This window comes from Anomalospiza imberbis, chromosome 25, assembly GCF_031753505.1.
Source record: "Anomalospiza imberbis isolate Cuckoo-Finch-1a 21T00152 chromosome 25, ASM3175350v1, whole genome shotgun sequence".
NCBI lineage: Eukaryota > Metazoa > Chordata > Aves > Passeriformes > Viduidae > Anomalospiza > Anomalospiza imberbis.
The window spans coordinates 4,927,352-4,943,610 of NC_089705.1; the positions used below are offsets into that span (position 1 = coordinate 4,927,352).

At 62.4% G+C, this 16,259-nt stretch overlaps 2 protein-coding genes across 4 annotated transcripts; one reads left to right on the forward strand and one right to left on the reverse strand.

The window, feature by feature from the left end:
* Positions 1-129: 129 nt before the first annotated feature.
* Positions 130-10,116, forward strand: TINAGL1 (tubulointerstitial nephritis antigen like 1). Of its 3 annotated transcripts, none has more exons than XM_068172953.1 (12): positions 130-234; positions 2,270-2,592; positions 3,298-3,361; positions 4,937-5,029; positions 5,126-5,240; positions 6,231-6,354; positions 6,438-6,588; positions 7,638-7,821; positions 8,113-8,158; positions 8,600-8,723; positions 9,110-9,155; positions 9,277-10,116. In XM_068172953.1, the coding sequence occupies exons 2-12, from the start codon at positions 2,280-2,282 to the stop codon at positions 9,415-9,417; spliced, it is 1,401 nt and encodes a 466-aa protein (XP_068029054.1). In that variant the 5' UTR covers positions 130-234; positions 2,270-2,279; the 3' UTR covers positions 9,418-10,116. The 3 variants fall into 3 exon arrangements, with proteins under 3 accessions (XP_068029054.1, XP_068029056.1, XP_068029057.1); XM_068172955.1 differs by lacking the exon at positions 130-234 and adding an exon at positions 1,472-1,565; XM_068172956.1 differs by lacking the exon at positions 130-234 and adding an exon at positions 1,626-1,713.
* A 2,351-nt stretch (positions 10,117-12,467) lies between these two features.
* PEF1 (penta-EF-hand domain containing 1) lies at positions 12,468-16,182 on the reverse strand. Its single transcript, XM_068172930.1, has 5 exons — positions 16,084-16,182; positions 15,017-15,224; positions 14,384-14,539; positions 13,768-13,911; positions 12,468-13,277 (listed from the first exon to the last, which is right to left on the reverse strand). The coding sequence occupies exons 1-5, from the start codon at positions 16,099-16,101 to the stop codon at positions 13,042-13,044; spliced, it is 762 nt and encodes a 253-aa protein (XP_068029031.1). The 5' UTR covers positions 16,102-16,182; the 3' UTR covers positions 12,468-13,041.
* Positions 16,183-16,259: the final 77 nt, after the last annotated feature.

Consider the following 16,259-nt stretch of genomic DNA (forward strand, 5'->3'; position numbering starts at 1 on the left):
CAGGGGGTGTGTGCCAGCCCGCGGCTCTGCCTCCCGCCGTCACATGGGCCCAAGGTGCCCCGGCAGGACTTTGTCCCCATCCACCTTGGTTGCCCCACGTGCGCCGAGGCTGCCACTCCCCGCAGAGGGGACACGCGCGGGGGGGAGACGCTGGCGTCAGAGTGACACAGAGGGAGCTGTGACCTGGCAGGGCCAGCTGGCCGCGTCCCGCCGGAGCCCAGCCGCAGGAACGGGGTGAGGGGATGCTCCAAACACTTGGACTGTCGCCGCTGCCGCCTCCGCGCAGCGCCTCTTATCAGCTGGCAGGGGGACAGGGTTGTTACGGGAACGGTCAGCTGCTCCCGCAGCACCCCACTGCGTCCTCTGAGCTGTCAGGGAGCTGGCGGGGGCACAAGGACACAGAGCAGTGGCCGGGGATGTCCTTTGTGCCAGTGGCTTTGCTTTGTTCTCTGGGGGTCTTGGGGGAATTCGTGACTCACTGTGGATTCCTGCGAGTCCAGTCATGCTGGAGACAGCCGGACTCTGGGCTGGACTCAGTTCCTTCCTGCGGCGCTCCAGCTCCAGATCTGCGTTGCGTGCGCTGCCCAAGGACGCGCTGACAGGAAAAGGCCCTTCCAAGAGCGCTTGGAAGAAGGGCTCCCTGCCGAGGGGGCTACACCGGACCCTGGTTCGGGCGCCCAGAGCACCCCGGGCTCTCGGGGAGCAGGCAGCCCCCGTGCCCGGCGGGATTTGGTGCTCCTCACTTCCACTCACTTCCCCGGCATGAAGCCCACCCTGGCCGCGGCATCCCCGCCGTGGGCTCAGCCAGGAGCCCGTGGCCCGTAGCCCCTGGCCCGTGGCCCGCGGCCGTCCAGGGAACCCCGCGGTGCTCCCGTCCTGGCTGCCGTGAGGCATCCTCGAGGAATCCTCTGGCAGCGCCAGGAGATGCTCCCGGCGAGGCAGGGCCAGCAGGAGCCCCGCGTGGGCGGCCGAGGTCCCCGGTTTGTACCAGCAGGTGCTGGTGCCGCGGGGACACCGGAGGGGGCACCGGAGCCTGGGGGGTGGCCAAGACCCCCCTGGTTGTGGTCCCTGAGCGCGTGGCTGGGCGCTGGCAGCGGGGACATGGGGCTGGATCCAAGTGACACCAGCTCCATGCCCTGGGCTGGGAGGTCCCTGTCTCAGCTGTACCCCTGGAAGAGGGGGGAACGCAGCCCTCCCCCTCCTCCAGCCCTCCCCTCCTCTCCGCACACCTGAGGAATAGGGAAACCCCCCAGGACGGCTCCCCCCGCATGGAGCAGGGGGTGCTGGCCCGACAGCCGGGACCCCCCCATTTGGCGAGGGCAGTGCCGGGGGGCACCGGGAGAGGATCAGGAACCGGGGACACCGCGGCCCCGCGGGGACAGAGAGGGGCCACAATTTCGGGGCTCAGCTCTACAACCCCAGGCCCGACCCCCGCCCCTCTGCGCTCCGCCCCGGCCGGTCGCGGCTGCCCCGGCGCCTCCCCGCGCCCCCCCGGCCGGGGCGCGGCTATAAGGAGCGGCGGGGCCGGCGGCGGGCGCGGGGCGGCGGAGCGGCGGGCGCGGCAGGTACGGGACGGGCTCTGGGGGACGGGGTGGGGCTGGGGGGGTGCTAGGCAGGAGGAGAGACGGGGGTCCCGCCCCACGAGTTCCGTGAGGGATCCCAGCACCAGACCCCGCACTCCTCTCAGGGGTCTCTGGGAGGCGGGCGCGGCAGGTACGGCCGGGAACGGGGAGGGGTTCCCACCCTGTGGGATCCCCGTGGGCACTGCGTGGGTTCCCGGGTCACCCTCCCTGCTTTACCGGGGTCCGGAGAGTCCCCACGCTGCAGGCGGGGCACGGCCGGGGGAGGGAGCCGGCAGGTGGGGGTCCTTCCCTTGTGTCCCCGGATTGTCCCCACCGGCCTCTTTTGGGGTCCCCATCACCCCTCTGGGCCCCGCGAGCTGAGACCTGGCAGCTCATCGCACTGCCCGCGTGGGGACTGGGGGTGGCGTTGGGAACGGGCCCCGGGTAGCCCCCCCGAGTGTTCCGGGGAGCCCCTTCCCGTGGGGGTTTTGGTTTTGGAGCCGGTGGTGAAGGGGTGGGCGGGCACGGGGCCCATCAGACGCCGGGACGTGCGGAGCTGGGGGGAAAGGCTGTTTTGGAGCTTGAGCTGCGTGGTCACAAGGGGAGTTACAAAACCGGAATGTTTTGAGGAGCCTGGGGAGGGCAGGGTGGGAGCAGCGCCCACCCCGCGGTGGGGCTGGCGTGCCCTCACTGCCCTCCCTCCGCAGGTGTGGCGACATGACCGGGGACATGCGGGCCCTGCTGTGCCTCTGGCTGGTGGCCCAGGTGGCCCGGGTGGCCCTGGCCTCCCGGGTCCGCACCCGCCGGGAGCTGAGCCCCGGTTTGTACGAGCACGGGGTCTACGACGCCGGCGGCTCCTACTGCCAGCGGGGGGACGTCTGCTGCCACGGCCGCGACGACGGCTGCACCGTGCCCTACCACGACACTCTCTGCTACTGCGACCTCTTCTGCAACCGCACCGTCTCCGACTGCTGCCCCGACTTCTGGGAATACTGCCTGGGCATCCCGGCCCCCTTCCCCAAAGCCCCAGGTGAGGCGCGCCCAGCCCGGCTGCGGGCGCTGGGGGACAGCCCTGGGGTGCTGCATGCGCTCTGTGATGCTGCCGGTGCTCCTCGGGGCGATGGATGTGGCACCCCACGATCCTGGCCTCACTGTAGAGCTGCTCCGGACCCCTCAAAGCTGTGGGAACTCCTACAGAGTGTCCGGGATGGGGATGGACTCCCTGAAAAAGAGGTGTGGGAGCAGCCCGTGACCCCAGAGCCCGTTCCCTGGGGAAGCGGCCGCTCCAGCAGCGCCTGCGGGCAGAGCAGGGACGTGAGGGGACGTGCGAGGACTCCATCCCAGCCTGTCCGGTCACGTCTGGGGCAGGCAGATGCTGGCCCTGGCTTAACCCTGCCGGCAGCTGGGGCGGTCGGGGGCGAGGAGGGGGCACGGGCAGCCCCCAGCTCACAGCACAAGGCTCTCTCAGAAGTCCTAGCGGAGCAGAGCCAGCTCCCGGGCACAACCAGCCCCTTTATCCCTGTCCCGCCAGGCTGAGCACATTTAACCCTCCCGGCGCTGAGCCAGCCCCGCTCCCACCCTGCACCCGCTGACCCCAGGAGAACTTTGGGGCACCAGCCTGGATTTAAGAACCGCGTTGATTTTCCCTTCGGTTTGCACCCCCGGGAATTTGGGGGGCTGGTGGGATCCCTGGCACAGCCAAGCACTCACCAGGGGCTCTCCCATTCCCGTGCAGGCTGTGCCCGTGCTGGACGCAATTATCCCCCAGGAGCCACGTACCGGGAGAACTGCAACCTGTGGTGAGTGAATGCTGTGTGGGCACCTGTGGCATGTCACCAGCATGTCACCAGAGGAAGGTGTCACGGTCCCGCGGAGCGAGGCGCGAGCTGGGTGGTGGGAGCTGCTGCCAAATGCCTTTGCTCCAACAAATTCAGAGCCAAGGGCCTTGAGCCGCTCCCAAGTTTCAGCGCATGCCTGCGTGGGAGCCACTCTCCCCAGCGCTGCCCAGGGGGGTTTTGGCCACGCTGGTCCCAGCCCAGCTTGCCCAAGCCTGACAGGACGCTTGGGCAGCCACGGCCAGCGGCCAGAGTCCGGCTGTGCTGCCCGCTGGGCAGCTCCCGGAGCTCCTGGTGGAGCAGTGTGGGGGTTAGCTGGGATTACTGGTATTACTGGCATGCGGAGGTGGGGAATAGAGGAACCTGCAGGCGCGAAGCTGCCTGAGACGAGGATTGAACCCGGAGGGGCGATGCTGCAGATAAGTGGAAATCAAAGGCAGTGTCTGGGGCGTGTGCGAGGGCAGGGGCACGTGTGTGAACATGTGTGTGCGGGCGTGCTGCAGGTGAAAAGCCAGCCCGACCCTCCCCACAGCTCTGGGGCAGCCCGGAGTTTCTCCGGGGTCGTGGCTCGGAGCACTCAGGGGTGGACGGTGTCCCCATTCCCGGGGGAATGTCAATGTCCCCAAGCCACGCAGGTGGATGTCGCGTCTCTGCTGCTGGGGGAGCATCTCTGATCCACCAGCGCTGGGGAAGGAGCAAATCTTCCCTTTCAATCCCTCCTCCCCCACAGTAGGTGCCTGGAGAACAGGAATTTCTGCAGCGTGTCACCCCTGCCCCTGTCCCTGCCAGGGTCCCGCTGGGGGGGTGGCAGGGGGCAAAACCCATGGTGGGGTGACACAGAGTGTAGGCACCCAGCTGGTGGCACCCTGAGGTGCTCCCAAGTCCCCAGGTGTCACACAGAGCACCGGGAGCGCTCAGGGATGGATGGGGGAACGCTGGAATCCAGGTGCTGCCGGCGGGATTGGGATGGGGGGGTCTGGAGGGACACGGCTCAGCTCAGCTCCATAAAAGGGAAATGTGCCGGGATCTGGGCAGGAGGGAGCATGCCAAGCATTGCTCAGTGCACGGGGGGAGCACAGCCCGGGGCTCCCCAAGGGACCCGCCACACCCCCAGAGCCCCCCCCGGCCCAGCTGTCCCCATGGAGTGACCTGGTCACAGTGGGTGACCCATGGGGACACCCAGCCCCGACCCCCGGTCCCGGGCTGCTGTCCAAGCCCCTCTCTGATGTTTGTAGCCCTGGCAGCTTTTCAGCTGATTTTCTGTCCCATGGCCTGTCTGCCCTCGGGGCTCCTGCGGGGGCTGGGGCAGGGGGGGGGACAGATCCCAGGGCCACCCAGAGGCCACCCAGGGTCACCCAAAGGCCACTCAGGGTCACCCAGGGGGCTGCCCATGGCTTCTAAGGTGCCAAGCCCTGGTGACCCGTGACAAAAATAGCCCTGAGCCCCTCGCTGGCTGCCCAGTTCGGGAGGGGCAGCGCCCACTCAGGGTCCCCTGGTCACCCTGGGGACATCATTTCTCACCGACTGTCCCCTCTGCAGCACCTGCGGCCCCGGCGGGCAGTGGCAGTGCGAGGACCACGCCTGCCTGATGGACGGGGAGCTGATCGATGCCATCAACAGGGGCGATTACGGGTAAGGGCCGGGCGCCGCGAGGGTGGCACAGGGATGCTTCACCCCTCGGTGCTTTTTGGGGTAACCCCCTGCCCCGTGTCCCCATTTCGCACGCAGCTGGAGAGCCGCTAACTACAGCCAGTTCTGGGGGATGACCCTGGAGGACGGGATCCGGCACCGCCTGGGCACCTTCCGTCCCTCTCCCACCGTCATGAACATGAACGAGATGCACGTGAGTCCCCCGCCGGGGCGGGGGGGGGAAACTGAGGCACGCCAGGGGTTCTCCCTGCCCATCCCAGTGATTCCCCATCGCTGGGAAGGGGCTCCCAGGGTGGGGGAGGCAGGGCAGCCCTCGTGTTTGGAGACAGCAGCTCAGCAAATTCCCCCGGACAATCCCCGGGCTGCCAGTGTTGTTTTTTCCCCCTCTCCTCCGTGTTGGTTTCCCATCGGAACGCCGGCCCCGCCGCTGCTGACTCAGCAGAGCCGCCTGCTCCCTCTCTTTGCCTCTGCCCGCACCCACACACGGGGTGGGCACCGCCGGGGGTCCCTGGGGTGCTGGCAGATCTTGGTGCGCGCCCAGCCCCGCGCTCCGGAGCCTGAGGTTTAATTTTAGAGGCGCTTCCTGCGCTGGGAGAAGCCGGGCAGTTGTGGCCGTGTCCTCCCCAGGAAGGCCAGGGCGGGGGCACCGTCCCCGCTCCAGGGCGGAAAGGCTGGGCCAGAGGCCACCATGAGGGGCTGTGTCACCCAGAGCTGTGCCCTCGAGGTGGCCACCGAGGGCCTTGCTGGGCTCCGGGACCGGACACTCGGTGCTGGTGTTGTCTAAGGAGCTTCTGGGGCCGTGGAGCCCAAATTTAGGGGTAATTGAGGGGTGTGGTCTTTCTGGGATAAAGGGGAACCCAAATCTTTGTCACTCATGGTGGTGTCCCTGTCCTGAGGGGTCTCACAGTGAGGCTGGGGGACGCAAAACCTGGGTGGGGACATTGCTGAGAGGATGGCTGGGGTGGCAGGAGGAGGACATGGGTCCCACAGTAGGGCTGGGGACACTAAATCCAGCTGGGGACCATCTCAGAGGATGGCTGGGGTGGCAGGAGGAGGACATGGGGTCACACAGTGGGGCTGGGGACACAAAACCTGGGTGGGGACACTGCTCAGAGGATGGCTGGGGTGGCAGGAGGAGCTGGGGGGGTCCCGGTGGGCTGAGCCCCCCCTCTCTGCCCCGCAGATGAACATGGACTCCAACGAGGTGCTGCCGCGTCACTTCGATGCCGCCACCAAGTGGCCCGGCATGATCCACGAGCCCTTGGACCAGGGAAACTGCGCCGGATCCTGGGCCTTCTCCACGGCCGGTGAGGGGCGGCGGGGCGGGCAGGGTGGGGACAGCGGGGACAGCGACAGAACCGCCGCCCGCTGACCTCCCGCTCCTCCCCAGCCGTGGCCTCGGACCGCATCTCCATCCACTCCATGGGACACATGACCCCTGCCCTGTCCCCACAAAACCTCCTGTCCTGTGACACCCGCAACCAGCGCGGCTGCAGCGGCGGCCGCCTGGACGGAGCCTGGTGGTACCTGCGCAGGCGGGGGTGAGCGGGGTGGGGTGGGATCCGTGGGATGGGATGGGATGGGATCCATGGGATGGGATCCATGGGATGGGATGGGATCCATGGGTTGGGATGGGATCCATGGGATGGGGTGGGTTGGGATGGGATGAGATGGGGATCCATGGGATGGGATCCATGGGATGGGATGGGATCCATGGGATGGGATGGGATCCATGGGATGGGATCCATGGGATGGGATGGGATCCATGGGATGGGATCCATGGGATGGGATGGGATCCATGGGATGGGATGGGATCCATGGGATGGGATCCATGGGATGGGATGGGATCCATGGGATGGGGTGGGTTGGGATGGGATTGGATCCATGGGATGGGATGGGATCCATGGGATGGGATCCATGGGATGGGATGGGATCCATGGGATGGGATGGAATGGGATGGGATGGGATCCATGGAATGGGATCCATGGGATCCATGGGATGGGATCCATGGGATGGGATCCATGGGATGGGATGGGATCCGTGGGATGGGGTGGGTTGGGATGGGATTGGATGGGATGGGATCCATGGGATGGGATGGGATGGAATGGGATGGGATGGGATCCATGGGATGGGATCCATGGGATGGGATCCATGGGATGGGATGGGGGACAGGGGCTGCTCTGGGATAAAGGGGGTTTGGGGCTCTGGTCACCTGGGGAGAGCCCAAGAGATCCCTGTGCTCATCCTGTGCCTTGGACAGGTGGGGAATGAGGGTGCCAGGGCAGGATGGACAGTGGGATTTGGGATCAGAATGGACAGTGGAGTTTGGGATAGGGATGGGAGTGGGGTTTGGGATTGGGGTGGGAGTGGGGATCAGAGTGGAGATGAGAGTGGGGTTTGCAGGGAAGATGGAAGTGGGGATTGGGATGGGGATGAGAGTGGGTTTTGGGATGGGAATGGAAGAGGGATTTGGTGTGGAGATGGAGAGTAGGTTCGGTATGGGGATGGGATTGGGATGAGGCTGGAAGCTTGGTTTGGGATGAGGATGAAGCCTGTCCTTGCCCTCCTACATCCCTGTCCCTGCGCGCAGGGTGGTGACAGACGAGTGCTACCCGTTCACGAGCCAGCAGAGCCAGCCGGCGGCTCCGCCCTGCATGATGCACAGCCGCTCCACGGGCCGGGGCAAGCGACAGGCGACAGCGCGGTGCCCCAACCCCCAGACCCACTCCAACGAGATCTACCAGTCCACCCCCGCCTACCGCCTCTCCTCCAGCGTGAGCGCCGGGCCCGGCGGCGGAGCGGGAGCCCTTTGGAGCGGGGAGCGGGGAGCGGGGAGCAGGAAAGGGCTTGGCTCGGGCTGCTTTACCTGGGAAAACCGAGGTTGGGAATGCGGCTGGGAAAACCCCGCTGCGGAGCCCGCAGGGAGCGGCTCCTCCACCCGGCATCTCCACCGCAGCCGCCTGTGGGTGCTGGAGCAGCTCTGCTGCATCCCCGGGGGTGGGGAGGGCAGTGCCGGGGGTCCCGGCCCCGCTGCCACCCGGTGCCACCCTGTTCTGTGCTTGCAGGAGAAGGAGATCATGAAGGAGCTGCTGGAGAACGGCCCGGTGCAAGGTACGGAGCTGGTGGGGGCACCCTTTTGTGCGCCCCAAAAGATTGGGGGAACAAAGTGGGGGTGGAAAACCGCTCTGTCCGGGCTGGGGGAGCTGTCGTGGCAGCCAGAACCCCGCTCAGCTGCTCGCCCTGCGTGCCCGGGCAGTGCTGCCCCAGTGCCCGTCACGCTGCCCACCCCAGCGGGCACTGGGTTGCTCATTAACTCCTGAGATTTAATCACCGTCTTGGCAGCTGCGTTTGTTTAACTTTATTTTTTCTTTCTGAAACCTCCTCGGAGTGTTGTTGCATCGCCCCGGGGAGGATCCGGCTGCCGCCTTCCCTCCCGCTGGGATCGCGGTGCCCCCGTGCCCCTCTGTGCCCGCATCCTCCACCCGGGGGGGACACGGAGCCCTTCCCCCAGGACAGTGGCCGTGTCCCCAAACCCTCTCACCCTCCCCGCAGCCATCCTGGAGGTGCACGAGGATTTCTTCATGTACAAGAGCGGGATCTATCGGCACACGCCCGTGGCCGAGGGGAAGGGGCCGAAGCACCAGAGACACGGGACCCACTCGGTGAAAATCACCGGGTAGGTGTGGGGGTGGCCTGGGGGGCTCCGAGGGTTGGTCTGCCTGGGAGAAATATCCCCTTTGGGAGTCCCCGAGCTGGGAAAGGAAGCGGGGAGGGGAATGGTGGCACAAGCGCGGTGCTCAGCACCCTGGCAGGAGGGTGGCAGAGCCCTGGGGGGGGATCTGCCCTGTGCCGGTGTTTCCTTCCTCCTGCCGTGGCTAAATATTCCTGCCCCTATTCCGGGAGCGGATGTCCCAACCTCGGCCTGGCCCTGGGGAGGTGCCGGGGGCAGGAAATAAGCAGGGGCAGCCCCCCCCCCCCCAATCCCACCACGGTGCTGGGTGGGGGGACCCCACAGTCTGGGGGTGCTTGGAGACCCCCCCTCACCATCCTGTCCCGCCACAGGTGGGGAGAGGAGCAGCTGCCTGATGGCCAGACCCAAAAATACTGGGTGAGTTTGGGGGGGGCTCAGCCATGGGGTGCTGCCGCTTCCCCGCGCCCATGTGGGGTCCGGCTTGGCTTTGCTGGGGAGGGGGTCACCGCGCTGAGCGTGTCCCCTGTCCCCTCTGCAGACGGCGGCCAACTCGTGGGGCACGGCGTGGGGCGAGGGCGGCCACTTTCGCATCGCCCGCGGCGTCAACGAGTGCGAGGTGGAGACTTTCGTGGTGGGGGTGTGGGGCCGCGTCAGCATGGAGGACATGCCCCACAAGTGAGCCCCCCGATGTCCCTGTCCCCGTCCCCACCGCAGCCCCTCGGCCACAGCACGGCGGGCGGGGGGCTGGCGCTGTCCCCGGGCCGGGGGCTGCGGGTCCCCGCTGTGCTGACGCAGCGGCTGGGGGCACTGGGGCGTGCGCGGGGGCTGCCCCGGGGGCTGCTCCCGTCTCCCATGGGATTTAGCCGCTAATCCCCCCGCCCCGGGCTCGGCTGGGCTGCGGTGGCGGCGGGGGGCTCTTCAAAGGCAGCTGCACCCCCCATCCCGGCTGGGGGCTGTGGGATTTTCCCCCCCCTTTTCCCAAAGGGAAGGGACCCCCATATTCCTGCCCCTCCCGTCCGGGCCCCAGCAGCTCCCCCCCAGCAGGGCAGCGCTGGAGCTGGGGTGTAAAATAACCCAGTGGGGGGGTCCCCTGAGCCCCCAGGGCTGGGTGTCGCCAGGATGGGGTCCCCACCGTCCCCCCCAGCCCGTCCCTATGGTGCTATGGCCCTGCCACCCCCCTGGGGGACAGCAGGGACGAAGGAGGGCTCAGCCCCGTGCTGTCCCCATCCTGGTGGGGTCACAAGTGGGGTCCACGCAGCCAGCACAGCCCGGGACCTCCCCCCCTGCCCCCCAACACAAGGGCTGTACTTTTAAGACTTTTTTTTTTGTATTTATTTTGCTTTTTATTGTTTGTAAATAAAGTTATGGAAGCCTCAGAGCCCAGCGGGTGGACTCAGTGCTCCGAGGGGGACACATGGCCCCTGTCACCCCCGTCTGGGGGGCCCAGCGTGGCCTCGGGAAGGGCTGGGGGGGTGAGATAAGGCTCCGCTCATTGTCCACCTTCCGGCCCCGCCGCTCCGGTCACCGCGGCCAGCGCTGGCCACGCCGCGGGCACGCGCAGCCACGCGGGCCACCGCGGCCAGGGGGGTCACCACGGCCGGCTGTGCCGGCGCGGCCAGCAGTGCCACCGCACCCGGCTGTGCCACCACAGCCAGGTTTTCCCACCGCAGCCGCCGTGCGCAGCTGGGTGTGCCACCACGGCCAAATGCGCCATTGCGAGTGCCACCACAGTGAGATGCGCCACCACATCCACGCGGGTGCCCACAGCCCCCGTGTCCCCGCAGCCACCCCGCGCCATCCCTGGGGTGGCGCTGGGGCTGTTGTCGCCTTTTCCAAAGGCCTGCACTGCTGGCGGTCCCTGTCCCTGTCCGGGTCCCCTCCCTCGGGTCCCCTCCGCGGGGGGACACTGGCAGCGTGGAGGGCGCTGCCACCTGGTGGTGGCTGCCTGCAACTGCAGGGGGGTGTGTCTATGGATTTATAAAATTTAAAAATATATAAAAACATCGCTATTGGGCACAGATGGAGATATAGATGTGTATAGATATGTCTGTATATTATATATATATATGTATATAGGTGCCTGTTTGTCTTCAGACATGAACACCTCCCCTTATATATATCTATATACCGTTATCTATATCAATATAATATCAATATCTATATTTATATCTAATATATATATATTTATATATAATTTATATCTATATCATCTATATCATATATATCTATACCTATATATATCTATCTATATGTATCAATATGCAATATGTGTGTGTATATATATATATACACACCTTTATATATATTTATTTATATATACATACACCTTTATATATATATACACATATACACCATATATATATATACACCATATATATATATAATATATATATATATATATATATATATATACACCATATATATATATATATATATATATATATATATATATATATATAAAACCCCTGTATATATGTTTATATATGTATATATGTCCATGTAACCACACCAGTTTAATATATATTATATAATATAAATATATAATATATAATAGAAACCTGTAAGATATAAAATATATTTTATATAACGTATCTTATATAAAATATAATATATAAGAAAAAATATATATTATATATAATTTACACTCTATATAATATATATTATATATATCACACGCATGTGTCTATTTACATATACATGTGTGTGCATATATAAATACATGCCTTTATATATATTTACATGTATATATATACATGCAAAGATTTTTATGTTTATGTGTATCTATATATACAAACATTTATGTATATATATATATATATATAAAATGCCTGTATATATATATTTATACTTGAAAATATGCATGTATACACACCTATATATGTATATATGTACCCCAGTGTATATATATATATTTATATATATATATATATATATATATATATATATATATATATATATATATATATATATATATATATGTATCTATATATATATCTGTATATATATGTGTATATATATATGTATGTATGTATATATGTATATATTTATATATATACATGTATGTGTGTATATTTGTAAATATATATAAATATATATCATGCAGGTATGTATTTTAATTATGTTTATATGTATTTATATATATATATAAATATTTTAATATGTAAAATATATATAAAATACATACATATGTGTATAAAATATATAAAATACATCTATAAAATAGATATTTATAGATGTATTTACAGCCCCCAACCCCTCTGCCTCAAGCCCAAGCAGGGCTGAGCTCTGACTCAACAGAAATATTGGAAATGCTCGGGGGAAAATATCCTCGGAATGCTCGGGGATGGTTGGGAACAGCCAGTCCCGCCCGGGGCTGGAAAACACCGAGGTCACAGAAATCACCAGGCTGGGCTCTTCCTTCTGATCTCAGACCTTTTAACCTTTTATTCCCTGAGAATTCCTTCAAATCTCTTGGAGATTCCTCTGGGAAAATTCCAGCTTCAGCAGCCGGGAAGAAAACTCCGGCATTGATCGGATTTTTCTGTGCCTCAGGAGCCCCCCCCCGCCCCCAAGTCCTTTATTTTCTATATTTGCGCATGAAATTCCTAAGAATTGATTTCAGGGAATGGGGTCCAGCCCTGGGACGTGTCCCCTGGTGCCACCACGGGGGACAGGAGGCAGCTGATGTCCCCAGGAGACCCCCCTGGCCACAGAGACCAGAGCAGAGCAGCCGGAGCACAACACGTTTTATTCCAAAGCTGGAAAAATTGAGCTCTAAACTTTGTCTGGATTTGGCTTCAGGATTGGCAACAGCGAGGGGGTGATCCCACGGGGCTGCAGCAGCACATCCCATTCCAGCAGCCCCCGGAGAAACAGGGATGAGACCCCCCAGGAAAGCATTCCCAGGGTGGGATGCGCTCCCAGGGCACTCAGGGAGGGAAGGACGGAGCTTTGTCCTCACTTTTCCCCTTTCCTGCTGCTTCCAAACCCAAGGCTCAGCTTTTCCTCCCCAAAATGGGGATGCTCTGCTGCAGGCACCTCGGGATGAAGCTGGAATTTGGGGCTGGCACGGGATCTAAGCTGGTTTGGCTGTCCCAGTTTGGCGTGGGATTCATCCCGACTCCCACAGAATGGACACAAAGAATCCGAGCCAGGAAATCCCCAGCAGGATTTGGGGTGGATCAAGCCAGAAATTTGGCCCCGGGGGGAACTCCCAGAGGGGCTCAGCCACATCCAACGGGAAGATGAGGATGGCTGAAGCTCCTGCAGAGCTCCAGAATTCCCAGCCTTTGGAGTGGGGATGTCACAGCATCCGGGTCACCACCATGGTGAGGAAATCCTCGTAGCTGAGCCGGACGTTTCCCACCATGGCCGTGTCCTTCTCCCGGAAGGCGTCAGTGAGGCTCTGCAGCTGCATGCAGATGTGGATGAACCGGTCCAGTTGGATACTGGGATTGGGACTGGGGGAACGCTGGGCGTACCGGGCCAGCAGCAGCTGGCTGAACTGGGGGCTCAGGTTGTAGCCCATCTGGGAGAAAGCTGGGAGCAAGGAAAACTCGGATTAAACCTTCCCAAAGGGAGGGGGAGTGGCTGTGTCCTCCTCCCCCATGTCCCACACACCCCACCTCCCGCTCCCACCGCCCTTCCCACTCAGGGTGTGCACGGGCAGGGCTCTCCAGAGGAATCAATCCACAAATTCCAGGCATTTTTCCCTTTTACACACACCCAAGAGCTCCTCCCAAAAACCAGGTTCCAGCCACTCATCTCTGAGGGGGAGTTCTGGGCTTCCTGAAGGAACTCTGTGCCCCATCCCTGCAGCAGCTCATCACCTCCTGTCCCATGGGAAGCTCCGTGCCAGCCTGGTTTATCCCACGGATAATTCCCAATTCTTTGGAAGCATCCCAGGAGCTCAGAGCCCCCCAGCCTGGCTGCAGGGACCACTCCAGGAGGAATTCCAGTTTCCAGCTGGGAACAGAGCCTGGCAGTGGCTGTGGGGGGGGTCAGGCTGGTGGCTGTGCCCCTCACCCACCTTGCTGGAGCTCGCTGAAGCTGATGGAGCCGGACTGATCCCGGTCATACTGCTGGAAGAGGCTCCTCCACTGCTGGATGAAGCGCAGCAGGGCGGAGAAGCCGTAGACGTCGATGCGCCCCGACCGCGTCTTGTCAAACATGTCTGGGCAGGGAGGAGCAGGAACAGGCCAGGGAGGGGTGGAAAAGCTGCAGAAACTTCCAGGGAGCTCAGGATCCACGCCATGGCTCCCTGGAATCCTGCTCTGATCCCAAAAATCCCCCACGCCATGACTGCGATCGACTGGGACCGTTCAACCCCCAAGGCTGGTGAGAAACGGCACCAAAAGCTGAGGCTGGGGCAAGCTCTGGGTCGGTCTCCACATTTTTTGGGCTTCCCTTCCCTTTCCTCCCTGTTTTTCTGGGATCTGGGGCTTGTGCAGAGCTGGGATTTCCTATCCCAAGCAGGATCTTGGGCCCTTCACTCATGTCCTGCACCACTGGGAGCTGACTGGTTTGCTCAGCTCTGGCTCCAGCCAGAAGCGATGCCCAGGGAAAAGGGGAATTCTGCCAGGATGGGCTTCACCCCAAACCCAACCAAACCAGCTTAGAAGAGGGGAAGGAGATCCCAAACTCACTGATCATGAGCAGACAGGTCTCATCGTTGAACGAGGACCAGTTGTTGTTGACCAGAGCCTGCTTCAGCTCCTTGACGGAGATGAACCCGCTGTGATCCGTATCCACCGTCTGGAACCAGGAAAACGCCTCGGGATCCACCCCTGGCGGGGCATTCCCTGCGTGGGGAGAGGCCATCGGCGCTGTCACCTTCCCCTCGGACGGGCCACGGGCTGGGCTGGCCCCGGCGGTGGCTCCCAGGGCCGGGCAGAGCTTCTCCTCCCACGGGTTTTACAGGCGGGTGAAATCCCGGGAGGACGGGGCAGGAAGGGCTGGGATGGGCACGGAGTGGCCGGAGCTGGGAGCGGGCTGGGAACCAGAGCCTGGGGCAGCTCTGGGATGGAGAGGGAGCCCCACAAACCCGGCAGCACCGGGAGATGGATGTGGGGTGAAAGTTTTAGGGCTGCCTGGCACTTCCTCCTCCTCTTTCCCTTTTTCCTCCTCCTCTTCCTTCTCTTCCTCCTCCTCCTCCAGGATTTCAAAATAATAAACCGGGACATGGAATTTCATTCTCGCGGTGGCTTCAGCTGAGCTGGGGACCCCATCACTCCCCACCTCTGTCCCGGGTACCGCCGCACGGAGACCCCCGGACTCACCTCCCGGGGCCGGCCCGCCGTAGAGCCCGGGCTGGGGGCCGCCGTAGGGACCCCCGGGCGGGGGTTGCCCGTAGGGCCCCGGGGGTGGCCCCCCGCCGTAGGGACCCCCGGGCGGGGGTTGCCCGTAGGGCCCCGGGGGTGGCCCCCCGCCGTAGGGACCCCCGGGGTAGGGGCCGACCGGGGGTGGCTGTCCTGTGCCGGGGTAGCCCTGGGGAGGGGACAGAGCCGGTGTGAGGCGGGCACCGGACACCGGGCACCGAGATGGGCACGGGGACGGGCCTCGTGTCACTCACCCTGGAGTGCGCACCTCCCCCGGCCACCACCCCCAGACCAGCCCCGGTTTCATCCCCGCCCCGGTCACAGTCCCGATCCCGGTCACAGTCCCGATCCCGGTCCCTGGTCCCCGGCGCTGCTCCGGGTTCCGGTCGCGCTCCTCGGTCCCACTCTCCGCTGCCTCTCCGGTCCCGCTAGCCGGTCCCCATTCCCCGCCCCTCGGTCCCGGTCGAGCTCTCTGCCGCTGCTCCCACTCCTCCGGTCCCGGTCCCGGTCCTGGTCTCGGTCTCGGTCCCGGTCCTGGTCCCGATCCCAGTTCCCCGCCACCGCTCCCGGTCCCGGTCCTAGTTCCCCGCCACCGCTCCCGGTCCCGGTCCCGGTCCCGGTCCTAGTTCCCCGCCACCGCTCCCGGTCCCGGTCCCGGTCCCGGTCCTAGTTCCCCGCCACCGCTCCCGGTCCCGGTCCTAGTTCCCCGCCACCGCTCCCGGTCCCGGTCCCGGTCCCGGTCCTAGTTCCCCGCCACCGCTCCCGGTCCCGGTCCCAGTTCCCCGCCACCGGTCCCGGTCCCGGTCCCAGTTCCCCGCCACCGCTCCCGGTCCCGGTCCTAGTTCCCCGCCACCGCTCCCGGTCCCGGTCCCGGTCCCAGTTCCCCGCCACCGCTCCCGGTCCCGGTCCCGATCACAGTCCCGATCCCGATCCCGGTCCCAGTTCCCCGCCACCACTTCTGGTCTGGTCCGGGTCCGGTTCCGGTTCCGGTCCCGGTTCCGGTCCCGGTCCCGGTCCCGGTCCCGCACCTGCCCCGGGTACGCCATAGCGCCTCTTCCGCCCCGGCCACGCCCCGATGACGTCACAGAAAAGAGCGACACCCATTGGCTACACTGAGCAGTGACCACGCCCTCTGGGCGGGGCGGAGGCAGAGCGGTGACGCGCGGGAAGCGCGCGCCCGAGGGGCGCCTTAAAGCGGCAACGG

What these genes read in the sequence shown, in the direction of transcription:
- TINAGL1 (XM_068172953.1), top strand. Translation starts at nt 2,280, where the DNA reads ATGACCGGGGACATGCGGGCCCTGCTGTGCCTCTGGCTGGTGGCCCAG. An exon ending in TGGTACCTGCGCAGGCGGGG is followed by an intron (nt 6,589 to 7,637) that starts GTGAGCGGGGTG and finishes CCCTGCGCGCAG; the next exon opens with GGTGGTGACAGACGAGTGCT. An exon ending in CACTCGGTGAAAATCACCGG is followed by an intron (nt 8,724 to 9,109) that starts GTAGGTGTGGGG and finishes GTCCCGCCACAG; the next exon opens with GTGGGGAGAGGAGCAGCTGC.
- PEF1 (XM_068172930.1), bottom strand. An exon ending in CGGCGGGCCGGCCCCGGGAG is followed by an intron (nt 14,540 to 15,016) that starts GTGAGTCCGGGG and finishes CTCCCCACGCAG; the next exon opens with GGAATGCCCCGCCAGGGGTG. An exon ending in GACCTGTCTGCTCATGATCA is followed by an intron (nt 13,912 to 14,383) that starts GTGAGTTTGGGA and finishes CTCCCTGCCCAG; the next exon opens with ACATGTTTGACAAGACGCGG.